General features: G+C 36.5%; 1 protein-coding gene across 2 annotated transcripts in view; it reads left to right on the top strand.

Moving 5' to 3' along the window:
* Positions 1 to 15,177, top strand: part of SULF2 (sulfatase 2) — a 64,099-nt gene that overhangs the window by 16,910 nt on the left and 32,012 nt on the right. For both annotated transcript variants that reach the window (XM_009326733.1, XM_009326732.1), the window contains exons 3-6: positions 3,496 to 3,647; positions 7,154 to 7,323; positions 11,779 to 11,929; positions 13,904 to 14,079. In XM_009326733.1, the coding sequence (XP_009325008.1) occupies positions 3,496 to 3,647; positions 7,154 to 7,323; positions 11,779 to 11,929; positions 13,904 to 14,079 (649 nt within the window). The remainder of the gene's footprint in view (positions 1 to 3,495; positions 3,648 to 7,153; positions 7,324 to 11,778; positions 11,930 to 13,903; positions 14,080 to 15,177) is intronic.

The raw sequence follows: 15,177 nt of genomic DNA, 5'->3' as shown, positions 1-15,177 counted from the left end.
GAATTAGTGTTTAAAAAAAGGGGAAAAAAAAACCCCAACAAACTTGTAGAGTTTGATAGACGATATAGATAGGTGATAGAACTAGCTTGAACATTTCCAATGGTGGTAAGTGATGCCTTGATGTCCGTTCTTTTAATTGTGCTTTTACACTGCATTTGACAATATGCTAGGTCTGCTTTCTAAGCAATGAGCCATGGCCTTGATATATCTGTGGTTATATTACATTCAGAGCAGACCTTTGTATTAATTGATAGCACAGGGAAAATTCTTTTGTGTACAATTTTTTCCCTTACAGGAAGAGTTTAAAAAACAAAACCTCTTGTAAAAATTCCACTTTATACCAAAGAATTTTCCAGGTGCTTATCCTCGAAGGGTGAGACTCTGAGAAAAGAACCTTAGAAGGTTATGAACCCCTGCGGAAGTGGTAACAGTGTACAAAGGACTCAATTCTTGCATATCCTGTTTTATGCAGTCTTAGGAGAAACTACGTTGTATAGTATTGAAAGGAAAATCATATTCTTAACGCATTTATTAAAAACAGCCACTTGGATGTTTTTTAATGATCATTTCATAGACTGGATATAGGAACATGACTGAGCATATCAAACAGCAGCCTCTGAGCATGTTTATTAATGAAATCTTGGAGCAGTTTGAAATTGGATGTACCAAAGGCATGTATACTCTAGTGAGCAGCTGTCTCTGGTGGTGAGCTAATCTGATGAGGGGAAAAATTGTGTTAGAGAGAATCTTTACAATCCAAAATCAAAATCTTTCACTAGCATCAAGAGAGCTTTATGGTAACCCAATATTTTGTACTGCGGAGGAGTGATGTTTAAAAGTTTTTGAATAACAAGCCTTTAAATGGCTGAGAAGGAGGGGGAAAAGAAAAAGATGTGAAATGGAAGATTGGAAAACAGCAGAGAAAATTATTTAAAGCACTTTGACATCCATGAAAGATTATAAAGACATCCTGAATGTACAATGGGGGGTATGCAAAAGGTGCTGGAAGGAACTTCCGCCAGACTTTCCTTTAATGCCTCTGCAGAATAACAATGAAGTAATTCTTTACAGAATGCCTCTTTCCTGAGTCCTTCAGCTGGCTGAGCCAAAGGTTTTAGGAATGGATTGGTTCCCGTGAGCAGACATGCCAAATATATCTCTGTTTGGATATAATATGTTGAATGGGGGACAAAAGGCTTTGGACTGCCTTGTGCATAGCTGCTACTGTAGACAGTGGTCAGTATTTCAATCCTGTGTTCCTTGTTACCAGGACAAGAAAAAATGTGCATCTGTATTGTTTAATTTCCCATAACCACTGTGAGTTGCCTTTCATTCTTTAAAAATTAGAAGTTGTTCATAAAGCAAAATAATTTGAAAAAGTGTGTATACTGTATAAATACAGTCCCTGAGTAATGTGATAGTTTTCACCTACAGTGGAGTAGATTTTGCTTTGTTCATTGCTGCTAGTTTACTTTGCTTGGTTAAAGAAGATGTTATGAGGTAGTTTAGGACAGTGAGACATTCTTTTCTGCAGCATGCTTATCAGTCACTTAACCCTTTTGTAAGTGGCTCATCTTTAAAATAGCATAACACCTTACCTGCTTTTGCAAAATATTTTGAAAGCACAGTGTAATTTTAAGGAATTTATTAATTGTGTCCCAATAAATGTGCCCTCCTCATCATCTGTGATGTAGATCATAATTTTGTCAGCACTTTCATCTCTTTCAAACACATTGAAAGATCTCAAACGTTTACTTTCTCTTGGCTCACCTTACACATTAACTGAATAAGTTGAAATTTATTCAGGAGGATGATTCAAAATATGCTTTGGAATTCTACCTAAGCACTTTGAGCTGGATCTTATGGACATTCAGTGCACAATATACTCCCTGTAAATTTATTTAATTCCATTCCCCTATATTATTTTGTACTATTATGTTGCTAATATAATATTTCCCATTTTTTTAAGAAAAGAAAAACACAATCAGGTAATGATACGGAGCTCTCTCACGTACTGATTTGTATCACTGGTTCTCACTGTTCTGACTGTGTCTATCTTTTGGACGGATATTCAACCTACCAGAAATAGACACAAATCCATTTACTTCAGTGAGACTGAAGCCACTTTTTACAGTGGCTGAAGACCTGTTCTACTCTTTCCACAGTATTGCTCCTTGCATGTATATAAGTACAAGAAAGTGCAGTATCAGACATTGTAGGCTGCAAGCTTAAAAAAAAATCTTAAGAACCTGGGAACTGCAAATTGTGTGCTCAAATCCCCTAGACTTTGAGATGAGCTTTAATCTAAGGCCAAGATCAGAATCTCAGATACTCTGTTGTCCTTACAGAAGCACAGCTGTTTACTGATAGATGGTCAGTATGAGGTGCTGCAGGCGCTATGTGCTGCTGGGTTAAAAATACTGGTAATGTCAAGTGGAACAAGTGTAACGATCTTTGTGCTAGTCATTGTTGTGATGGTAATGCTAACTTGGATTGCTAGACCATTCAAAAATTAAGATCTGAGCCCTGATCATGAAAAGTCAGATGCTGAATCGCAGTGCAGTCTGCAGACCCAAGAGCAGAATTTTGCCTTTAAGCTTTAAAAAACTGGCTAGACTAAAGTCTTCCAGTATAATTTATCCTGTAATTGCATAGTGATGATATAACATATAAACTAATACCGAAAAGTATGTTCCTTTAAATTATTTATTTTTTTACCGGAATAGTGCAAAAGCATCATTGGGTACATCATATACTTTAGAGAATTCGTGTTCTTCTGATAGAAATCTCATGCTTTTCATTTTCCTTAACCATTTTCTGGAAAATAATTTGTGTCTGTACACTTGTGGCTTACAGAGCAAGGCTAGCATATACATAGCTCTTCTGGGAGGAGGGCTGAAATGCCTGCCCTGTGTTCTGTAAGAATCCTTGTATTCATTCTGTACTTGTGCTGCGAAAACAGGCTGCTGCTGCATTTCTTCTATGCAGCAAGTTTAAAATGTCATCGTATTTATGGTCCTCATTTCTCATGATTTCTCCCAAGCCAGCCTCCTATTAGTGACTTCACTGTTTCTGCCATTTCCTAGGTGGAGATGGCTTAAGTGGGTGTAACCAAAATGAAAAATGTAGCTGAACTGGGTGATTCAGAGTAGGATGAGATAATGTGGCAACTGGCACTATTTTAAGCATTCTCTGTTTTGTTCATCTGACTCTGAATGTATCAGGCACTAAAGAAAATATAATGGTAATTGTGGTCCAGTTTCTCTCATACGTAGTCAGGTTGTAAATCAAAAGATCTGCATTATGGAGCTCTGAAATAAACAAACACAGGCAAACTTATAACTTGGAACTTATCTCTTACCTTAAATGTATCTGAATGAAGAAAACAAAGCTCCTCACAGAAGAGATAGAAAGGAAAGAATATGGTTAAATATGGTGTCTTTGAAGTGTTTCTGTTACACCTTCTTACTATCCTTCTGCTTTCTCTACCCCTAGCTTTCTTTGGAAAGTACCTTAATGAATACAATGGTTCCTATGTGCCTGCTGGTTGGAAAGAATGGGTTGGATTACTTAAAAACTCTCGATTTTACAACTACACTCTCTGTAGAAATGGAGTGAAGGAGAAGCATGGATTTGACTACTCCAGGGTAGGTCCTATCGATTTATTTCTATTTCTTTAACATTTGGACGTGACTGCAAGAAAGCTACCCTTCATGGTTTCAGTCTAACTGAAGAATTCTTTTCGTACTTGAAAGCTGCTATGTGTAACATTAGCTAAAACCCAATAGGCATCGTGTTTGGACTTTTCATTATCTTCCATTCTGGGAGGGTCATGTTACTGAAAACGTCGTTAGCAGCAATGGAAACAAACACAACAACCTGAGACTGTGTTATGAGCTGAAGATGTGAAAATGGATTTAAATGCTGCATGATAACTATTTCTGTGCTTTGTATTTCAATTATTGTGTGCTGAGTCAGATTGTCATCTATTCCCCTGGTATAGAACTGACTCCAGTGGAGTTACACAAGCGTAAATGAGATAAGAATCCAGTTCCCTCCAGCTAGACCTATCTTTTTATGTTAGTTTAAAGAACTTCTTTCACAGCCATAATATGATGGAGAATTCATAATATCTTGGTATATCTTATGATAATTCTGAATGAGTGGAGAATTTAACTATTAAATTTGTATCTCCGTGCATTGTTACAGGTGCCTATGTTCACTAATATCCTTGCAAGGATGTTATACCCTGGCCAAACTTACTAAAAAGCTTGATAGTCATTGTCAAACGCAGTACCGTTTTTTCCCCTCATCTAGCACATGCTACAGCTCAGTTACCTGTTTGCAGTCAGAAGTATGTTTATTTCAGCCAAAAGTGTTAACCTTTCCAAAGGAACCAGCTTTTGTGAATTCCTAAAATGGCCTGAATTATCTCTGAAGTATGATGATAAATAAATTTATCCATAAACTGCTGTAGTTTAAGTAGTGTACGACTTACAAAGTTGACTTACTCTGGAGTGATACTAATTTGTCAGGTGTATTTGCTTAATGGGGATTTGGTTCACTTTCTCTTATTGAGCACAAATCCTGCTTCCATATTTGCATTTCATTACCAATGTGTTCATAGTCAATTTTTTCTTTAAAAGGTTGATGTCTGTGTCATTTCCCCCTTCCCCTCCCCCATTTGCCATTTTTAATTGAATGTACTTTGTGTTGAAAGATAAAACTTAACAGACATCTAGGGTTTCCTTTTCTGTCACGAGCTGCTAAGGGGAAGGGGCAACTGATATACAGAATTATTTGTCTTTATTTCCCTTCTGATCTGTGAAGAATGAGAGAGCTAATCTTTACAGCTATGTACCAAAAATGTTACGGTGGAAATACATCTAACATGGAACAAAGTCAGGCAAGTGATTTCACAGGGCACTGTTCCTCATTGTACCAAGGAGCCAACAGAGAACTTTCATGTTCCAATATCCTCAGCTCTGTTTTGTGTATGCAATACTTGAAAATGTTTAGATTTTCATTTGGTTTAGTTTTTCTTACCGAGTTTGGTAATAAATAAAAAAAAAAGTGATGAAAACATAAATGTTTTTATAATCTTCACATTCTTTCATAATACACAGCTATGGTAATAAACAGATGATAGTGTGCAGAGCAACAGCACTTGTTGATGTTAACACTGGAGTTCAAATGAACAAACAGAAGCTGAAACACAAGACTGCTTCTCTTTCTTTCCTGCCATTTTTGTTGCTGGAAACTTAATTTTCCAGCAATGAACGATATAATCAGATTATTTTTTAGCCCTGTCTACTTGACATAGTTAATGTTAATTATGTGCCAGTGGAAAACTAGAAAAAAAACATTACTGATTCTGTCCTCCAAAGTGACTGCTAAGCACTTATCCTCTGAAAATCAAATCTTTGCAAATTCTTTCAGATTTTCTAACAGGATATATTCTACTTTGGTTTTTCTTTTTCAGTTTGTGTCAACTTTTTAGATGAATTTTTAGTTTTGTATGCATTCGCACAGTCTACTACAATCTCTACCATCTGGAGCTTTTAAAAAAAAGAAATCAGTTAAGGGAAACGTTTCTGTTTGGTCTTTTGGCTTGGTAAACACTGGTTCTGCAATGTTGAATTTGAATGATTTTCACTTTGACCAGGTGAAAACCTTCATCTTCAAAATGAAGTTTGAAAACTATGCTCTTATAATGGCTAAATCAAAGATGAGTTACACGCTTAAGAAAGTGACCAACCAGCTTAAAGAACAGGTGCATTTTAGATAAAAGTCAGTGCATTTGTGAGAGCACTCCGGTATTCTCTCTCAGCTATGAGTGTGGTCTCAGGTATTGAAAGTATGTTCAGAAGTCAGTTTTGCTTTGGTCTGGCTTATGGCACATTCTCCCTTCCCCTGCATATGCTTATGAATGGAGGTCTTGCAGTTAACTTTGATGGAATTATGCCTGTTTACGCCTGCTTTCATGAGTGAAAATATCCTATCCATAACAGTCATAATCATGGCAGTTCCGTAACAGACATGCCTCATGTTGGGACCAATGTGTAAAATTATGAATGGAGACTTTGCCAGCCTGGTTCTGGGATACACAGGAAATAATTTGGAGAAAGTAAATACAGTCAATGAAAAAGGCTTCCTTTGATGAATGATGAGCTGACTTCTCAGACCAAGGACACTGGCAGTGGTAAAGAGGAGCAAGTGTCTGAACCATGGACAGAAAGCTGTACTTAAAAGGAGATGCAATCCAATGTGTACACATCTTGTACTTGTTCACTTAACCAGAGGCAAACATTATGTCTGATTTTTACATTCAGCTGTGACATGACAGTTATTATTCTGTTTTTTAAAGGTGCAGTTTCATATCCGACTCATGTTTGAGGGGTATTTATATTTGCAGCGTTTCCTGTGATGTAACCTAAGAGAGAACATGGCTTGTCATTAAAAATACTGTCTTCAATCCCTATAGCTCCAGCAGATATCAGAAGAATGATAACGATACTTCCTAGAAAATAGAAAGATAGTCTGTATCTTCTAAAGGAAGTTTTCTAAATTCTCAGCAATTTATTTGATAGAGCTATATCTCTATCAGATTGTCACTGTGCCTATAATATTGAATGAATTTTTTGGTCCAATTACCCCAGTATCTTCTAGTTTTAGTGACTTCTGGTTTAGAGGGAGGTTAAGAAAAATTAACATCAAGGCATACGGATTTTTAAAGCACTTTTATGATGTAAGGTCAGACTATACACCTTCAATATATTGACACCAAAAAGCAAAGAAATTGACCTGTAATTTTCTTTTTTTAATTAATACCTAGTCATTGTATTTAGTATTGTGATCTTCATAACGTAATTACACACTCTGGGAAGAAAGAGTCCTGTTTGATCTTCTTTAATGTCATTCATTTCTGAGAGGAAGCTGTTGCTTTTCATATTTCCAGGCAGCAAAGAATGATTTGGTTTTAGTTTTTGAAGTTTTAACATCTATAACTTGCTCCCTCTTCCTCCTCCCATTCTGAGTGAAGTAGCTTCTTTTTTCCTGTTTCTTATGAGACCTCAGACCTCCCCTTCCCATCTCACCCCCCAACTTGAATTATTTTTCAAGTATCTCATTATACTTTTGCTTCTACTTGCAGGATTATCTAACTGATCTGATTACCAATGACAGTATTACCTTCTTCAGAATCTCAAAGAAGATGTATCCTCACAGGCCTGTACTGATGGTTATAAGCCATGCTGCTCCTCATGGCCCTGAAGATTCAGCCCCTCAGTACTCACATCTCTTTCCTAATGCCTCACAACACATGTAAGGAAAAATAAAACCCTTTCATTTCCAGGTTCAGGAGTACAGAAGTCCTGGGTATCTCTGGGGGAATAGCATTTGCTTTATAATACTCTTGGCATAAGTTTGTCACAAATATATAAGAAGAGTTTCGAGATTTTTTTTTTTTCTTTTACCTCTTCAGACTAGTACAAGTATCTTCAGAATGGCTACTGCATCTAGAACTCAGAATTGTAGCTTGCTGAGATAAATGGAAAGATTCACGTTGAATTCATTGGACATTGTTACAACCTAGTTGGGAAGTTAAAGCACTGTTTTATTTTGAGCAGGGGGATCCAAATCTGGTTCTTGGGCTGTAATCTCTTCAGGGGAAGAAAGTCTATCTCCCTGTCCTTATGTATAAACTATATTATGGGTATAACCAAAAATCACATAGTATGCAGTACTTATTACTCCTGTTTCATATATGGAAAGAAAGGAAATACAGGCCTGCAGCACGAAATTAGACAAGCTATTTCTGAATGAGCTGGTATGTCTGTACATGACCCAGTACAATGTCTTGAACGGGTCCCAAAAGCAGTATCACCTGGTTCCTGAGTTAACATGCTCATAAGCTCCATGATGAGGTGGTTCTTGTTTATAGTACAGAGACATTTTACAGGTACAGCTCTGTAATGCTCCATTACAGACATCTCCTCGCATGCTGATAAAATTAATGGTTCTCCCAAATCACCTTTTGGCACAACTGAAAACATTCCAATATTTTTCTAATTACTGCTTCATGCCTTCACTGAAGTTCAGCATTTGTAAATTTCTTCCTACGTGCCATTTTTAATTTTTTTTTTAAAGGGGAATTCTGTTTTATTTTGGATTTGTGAAGGAACTGGGAACTGATGGAAATAATAATCAATTGGTAGCCAAAGCTGCTCAGGACTAGTCCAAAGTCCAGTGAAATCCATTTGAGCTTTTTCACTTCATTTAAAATAGAGTCTGAGAGAAGAAGCTTCCTTTGTTCTATTGTCTAGGTATTGCATAACTTAAGAGTTATATATTTCACTATTTTGTGCTGTGCTACCAAAGAGAATCTGTGTCCTAGATCTACAGCAATGCAGTATTTTGTGTTTGTTTGCCGTCTTATGCTCATTTATTTTCTTTGAAATGAAAATTACAGAAATGCCAAATGAGCAACTTCTCATAGGTTATACACAGTATTGACCTCAGTCTTATTAGAAGTTCCTTTGGAAGGCATTCATATCTCAGAGATGATAATCATTTATTAAGCAACATTCTACAGCAATGTAATTACGCTAGTCGAATGAAAGAGTAGAAGGATTTGAGGAGGGCCATCAATGAAAAATATAAACTACATCTATTTTTCTTTTGCTCATAGTTTAAGTTTTATTTTTCATACAAACTAGGTTTATCTTCCTGATTATGAAGTAGTTACACAAAACTATTTTTAATTGTAGGTGACTTTTCTTACAGTGATAACAGTTATACAGGAAGTGTCACTTTGTGGATACAAGTTTTGTTTGTAAAGAAACAAATTATCTTAGTAGATTAAGGAACTGTGGTTTTCATTTGGATATGAACATTAAATAGGGTTTTATGTACATCTTGTGCAAATAAACTGCCAATCTTATTCTGAACAATTTTCCTGGCACTACATAATAATAATAATATCTAAGGGTTTTAATTTCAATCGAGGGTTTAAGATTAAATGTAAACATGCATAATGTGCATCATTCCCTCACTGTATGTACAAATTAGTTCTCTACTTTCCATTTTTTCCCGTGTTCCCACATTCCGGGGAATCCCTCAGTGACAGATAAATCTGTCAATGATAAAGGGGTGTAGGCAGTTCTCCGTGTTTTGTTGTCATGTGGATATAGTAGAGAAGGATCAGAACACAGGTAGAACACTTCTTATGAGTTGCCCTAATGCAGTAAGCAATACCCTGAGCAAAGTCTTTGCCTGGTCCCAGAATCAGAAGGCAGAACACCATGTGGCATGGCTCTCTACCTCTTCTTGTGGCAGCACTGACAAAGTCTGCAGGCAGATTCTTGAACTATATCCACAAAGCAAAGTGAAGGTGTGACTGTAATGCTTACACTGGTTGACATACATGCTGCATTGTGTAGCATTGCTAATAATAGCTGAAAGTTAGTGGTATGGATTTTAGCATAGACTGACAATTGGAGTACTTTGCTTGGGAGCTCTGGTATGTACTTCTGTTGCTAATTTATGCTATTGTTCTCTTGCTTCTATTATTGCATATACTAGCTGGTATGACCATTCAGCCCTATAGTGCAGTCTCTCTCCATCTTGTTCTATAGGGCTCCTTTTCATGTGCATCTGCAGTCTTGTCTTGTTTAAAAATTATCCACATCAACCAGCATTCACATAGCAAATCCCTAGGCTACATGGCTGGTTTTCCTTTTTTTACTGCCTATACCGATAGCTGCAGAGAATGCAACAGCTGGGCAGTTTAACAGTGATCAGAAATGTTATTTCTGTAGAGGGTACGTTTTACTGCCCATCTTTTCCAAGGTCAAATGCAATCAGACTAGGACTTATCTTGTGAGTACATTTGAAGAGGTTATCTTAACCAACTTCTAGGAATGTTATATTTGTGTATTTTTCCCATAAGACACAAATCTGTTAAGTGTAAGAGGGTTACATTTGTAGTAATCAAAGAAAATCACGGGCTTTGGTTGGATTAAACAGCAGGAGGTTTCAAATCAGCCAGGAAATCACAAAGTAAGCTGAAAAGGAGTTTGCCAAGCATTTTTGATTCATTCTGGGCATCACATAGCAACAGTTTCCATAACTGTCAGCATTTTCAAAGGAGCAATGTCATTATTTCAGCCACAATAACATTCTGAAATTCAAGAGGCTATTAACAATACAGAGAGCATAAACACCAGCCCTTTCCTCCCTATATGAAGAAGCCTCGATTTGCCGCCTACGCACATTTTTCAGATAGCGCCTAACAGAGGCTTTCAGCATAAAACATTTCACTGTCAGATTATTAATTTCATATTTATATTAAAACTCTTAAGACTTCCTGTCATATTCAAAGATACATTAGAAACACAGTATTTCGAGGAGAAGTTTCAACTTATATTACTATTGTTTATCTTAATAACTTACCCTGCTGCTCTGTTGCATACACAAAAACAACAGTAGATATTTGCCAAATAGGAGCTGAATTTATCAGGAAATTGTATGTTAGGAAGAAGAAAATAACTGCATATCTGCTATTTTTCCCTGTGTTACTGTGTCACCCTCTTGGCTTGCACATTTGCATAGACTGAGTTTATTGCTTTGAATGAAAAAAGGAAGCCTCAACAAATCACTTAGGAAAAATAATTTTTAATTTTTTAGACTCTGCAGGTGATGTGTTTGAGCCAAGATATGAAGAAATTGACAAAGGTGGTTCTCAATCTTAAGTAATAACAAACTTTTTAGGAATAGATATAGTAGGTAAAAATAGTATTTCTTGCAAATGTAAGCTATATTATAGCTTTCTAGTGAGTTGGTGATGCAGAGAGTCAACGTTATGGTAATGATATACCAAAATAAATCTTTTGTTTAGATCTAAGTAACCTAAAGCAGTATAATTATGCACAGAAAAGCACTCTCTGGAACTGCCAACAACATGAAATTACGGACAAACAGTCTCCTCATCACTTTAATGATTTAAGGATCATGAGAACTTGGAGGGGCTGTGAGATTCCAGGAGGACATTGAATCCAGCTCTTGGGATTTTGTAGGGGCTTTAATTAAAGGTTCTGATGATCACAAAGGAGTTGGTGGCTGGAAAGTGTCTGCAAAATACACTCCTATTTCCCCTCACCCCTGCTTTTCTTGGCAGGTCTTTAAAATGCAGCTATGTATCCACTTCTGCTTGCCATGAGCTCACATGCAGTTTGATGCCGCCAGGTAGGGTGCCTGTGCTCCTCTGGGTACATGAGTGTGAAAGTATTCAAGTAGCCAGTCATGTTGAATTAAAAAAAGCTGTTAAAGAACATGGTAGAACCTTTTCAGCAAGTTCTATAGTTATTGTTAAACAGCTTGCATAAGCCGTAATATTTGGTGCTAATGTGGGCAGAGTGAAAGCAAAGCAATTACATGAGTAGGAACTCTATAGTACATGCTTCATCCAGATCATACTTGTGGAGTTCGACTTCTGAGGCTAGTCTCTTGGCCTTGAAATGTATCCATGTTAGTCTGAAGACACTGCAAAAACAATGTATATTCTTTTAATAGATTTTCTTCCCCACAGAGTTGTTTTCATTCTTCCATCTTTCATATGGAACATAAAAGTGTAAGACTTTTCCAAAGTAAATCTAGTACTTTCTTGTGTACCTCAGAGAGTTAGTCCTCTAGTGTTGATCAAATAGAAATCATTGGTATACATTACTATGGCTTTTTTCTCCGCTGCTAAAACGTTCTGGTTTTCTCTCTGTTGCTTAGCACTCCCAGTTATAACTATGCTCCAAACCCAGACAAGCACTGGATAATGAGGTATACAGGTCCCATGAAACCTATACACATGGAGTTCACTAACATGCTACAGAGAAAGCGCCTTCAAACACTCATGTCCGTGGACGACTCTATGGAGATGGTAAGATTAGTAGTCACTTTTTTTTGGCTAAACAGGTGCTTGTTTCTTGAGTTAGGCTCCAGGCTGTGCTGTATATGAAGATAAGGGGGAAGGAAGGAGGAGGAGGACTGCACCAATTTTTTAATAGTGCGTAATCCTTTCACCTCTGAGGATTTTGTCTCTCTATTCAATGTGTAAGGATCCTCATCTCCTAAAGACAGGTACCATGAGTTGGGTGGTGTAAGTGAGCTGGTTTGTTGCCACAGAGCCACTACTGATTTAAGGGGAAGAGGGAGGGATCACCTGAAAAAAGGTACATCATAAATTCTAAAAATGTGTCACCTGATACTGAAAAGTCATCCTACAACCTGTTGGAAATAACTGCCTAACTGTGGGCCTGTTTTGATCCTGTAACACTGAGTTTCCGAGAGAGCGACAACAACAAGTGATGCTACAGGAGTCCTAACTGGAATAATCCCATGGCAAACCAGGCCCAGGATGTTAAATGTTAGAAGTAAATAAATACATAGGTAGATTATTTTTTTTAATTAAGTCTGCATTATGTAACAATGAAATCTCTTTATTGCAAGCTGGGTGTCTTGAACAGAAACCTCTGAATTAGCTAAAAGCTAATCTGAAAAAGAATGGGTTTCCAGTTGTAAGAAGGCAGATTTAAAGGTGTTGCAATTTACTGCTTATCTCTTGGCATTCTTATTCAAAAAAAGTAGAACGTAAAATAAGAGGAGTCCTGTAAGGCAAAGATGAGATTATCTGGATGGCATTGCATCAACTTGTTAGTAATGTCTTATAATTACGGATTCAGGCAAGTATGATCTCTACTTCATATTAATGAACCTGTTTAGGTGGATCAGATACCAGCATTAGGGGAGATCGGCTATTTTACTACACTATTTTGATTTTCTGTTTAGTAAAATGGTTTCACTTTGAGTGATTCACTGCAAGCAAAATCAGTTGGGGTTTTTTTTAGTTGTAATTGCCAAGTTAGCTGGATCTTTTCTACTGGATTATATGCATCTAATAGTCTTTCAAAATTAAAAAAAACCCATAAACCAAAACCAAACAAACCAACCAAAAAAGAACAAAAAAAAAAATCCAAACCAACAACAACAGAGTTTGTTTTCTTCTGTGCTGATTTGTTCTGGATCTGTGTGAGGCACCACTTTGGTGGTACCCCACCACCTTCGTATGTTTGCAGGTGAAAATGTCACATAAAAATTGATCTGTGGTGCTCAAGTTAGTACATTTCACATAAAGATTCTCATGTAAATCCATAGAAACAATCACAGAGTTAAAGCTCCTCTTAATTCTCCATGTTAGTTCTCCATGTTAGTTCTCCAGCTAGTGAGAGAGCATGATTGAGTGATATTTATCTGGAAGAGATTCTGCAGATATTCTGCGTAATGGGGACTCATCTGTCTGAAGGCAAGATCGTTGAGTGTTGCTTAAATGAGTGTGATATTCAAAATGCTGTCATTTTATTAAAATTGTTTGCTGCAGGAAAAAGATAAAGATGGAGAGAAAATTTCAAAAATGCTTATCACCTTGAAACTTCTGTCTCTGTTACCGTATGTATTTAGTACTATCTTGACAGCTCTCATGCAAAATACTGAACCCAAGCACTTTTGAAAATACGGCATGCTAATGTGCTTACCTTAAAACAGAAAACAGAAGTTTGCCTTGTAATAGCCACAATATTCAGGTAGTTATTTATTATATTATATCTATAACTTATATATGTTATATGTATTATATATAATATATATTATATTATATATAATTATATATAAAAATATATAATCAATTATTATCTGATTATGGATTATTCAGAATAGTTCATTGTGATAACTCAGTGGCATAATAAAACTGTTGTTATTTATTTGAATATTACACATAGGCAGAAAATTGTATCCAATATTCCGCATATGGTACTACTCAGTGGAATGAATTTCATATTTTGTTTTGCTTTTTTTTCAGATTTACAATATGTTGGTTGAAACAGGTGAACTGGACAATACGTATATAATATACACAGCAGACCATGGTTATCATATTGGGCAGTTTGGGCTGGTGAAAGGAAAGTCCATGCCGTATGAGTTTGATATCAGAGTTCCTTTCTATGTCCGAGGTCCAAATGTGGAGGCTGGATCCTTGTGAGTTCTTGGCTATTGTGTGTGTGTGTGTATGTAGTGACCAGAAAAATCCTTTATGTTCACATCTCTAGTTGTATTGACCTGGCATCCAAATGGAAGCACAAAGTTCTCTCATTGCGACTGACTTCCTGCTCATCTATGGCAGAAAAATATGTCTCCTCTGATACCAGAACCGATAGCATGTGCTGGTATAACATAGTCAAGGTTTTATGCCATTGCATTTTTGCTTGCATAGGTGTGCAGCACAAGCCGCTACACTTTTGTGGATGTAGTTGAAAAAGCCACTTTGAAATATGTCCAATCTAGGAAACACTTATTTGCCTCCTTTTGAGGAGTGCAAATTATACACATAACTATCACATTTTCCAGGTAAAAAATATATTGTATAATACTCACTGCCACAGTAGATAATTATTGCTGGACATTAAATCATTTAGTGGAGCCACCTGTTTCAGTTTATGAAGAAGAATGTACATAATATTTCATATATTGTCATCCACAAAGATTCTTTTTGGTTCATCCTTGGAGATTACATGGTTAGGGCTGTTTGTCGGATGCACGCAAGCATGCAGAATATGACTGTTAATTAAAATGGTAGCTTTGATCAGCTAAGAAATTATGTAAATACACTTTCTAAGCAATTATTTCAATAGCAAATATTTGCACTTAAGTAATGATTTTGGACAGAGTGCCATAATTTGCTGCCTTTTATTTATATCAGTGTGCATGTTTTAGCATAATTAACACACACAGTGTCTTCCACACACAATTTTTTTTCTTTACCACAGAGGAACAGATCTAGTCTGTAATACGGTAGCAAATAGTTATAAAAAAAGTCTCATTCCATTTGCTGGTTAAATTCACTGATTCATATTGTCAGTAGGCACAAAAATGTTAAATTCTGTAGATATTACACTGTGTGTCTAATTTATTTACAGCAGTTATGCATGTGAAATAAACAATATGACTTTTCTAAAGAGTAGGGGAGGGATTCCTCAGGTGGAATTAAACATATTACCTCAGCACTGAAAGAAGTTTGTCTGCAGCAGTACAGAATTTCAAGTGAGCTGGATTAGCCTTCTAAGAACATGCTCTCTT

This window comes from Pygoscelis adeliae, unplaced genomic scaffold (assembly GCF_000699105.1).
Source record: "Pygoscelis adeliae isolate BGI_AS28 unplaced genomic scaffold, ASM69910v1 Scaffold286, whole genome shotgun sequence".
Lineage (NCBI taxonomy): Eukaryota > Metazoa > Chordata > Aves > Sphenisciformes > Spheniscidae > Pygoscelis > Pygoscelis adeliae.
Note: the sequence above shows the minus strand (reverse complement) of the source record. Positions and strands in the feature narration are given on the sequence as shown.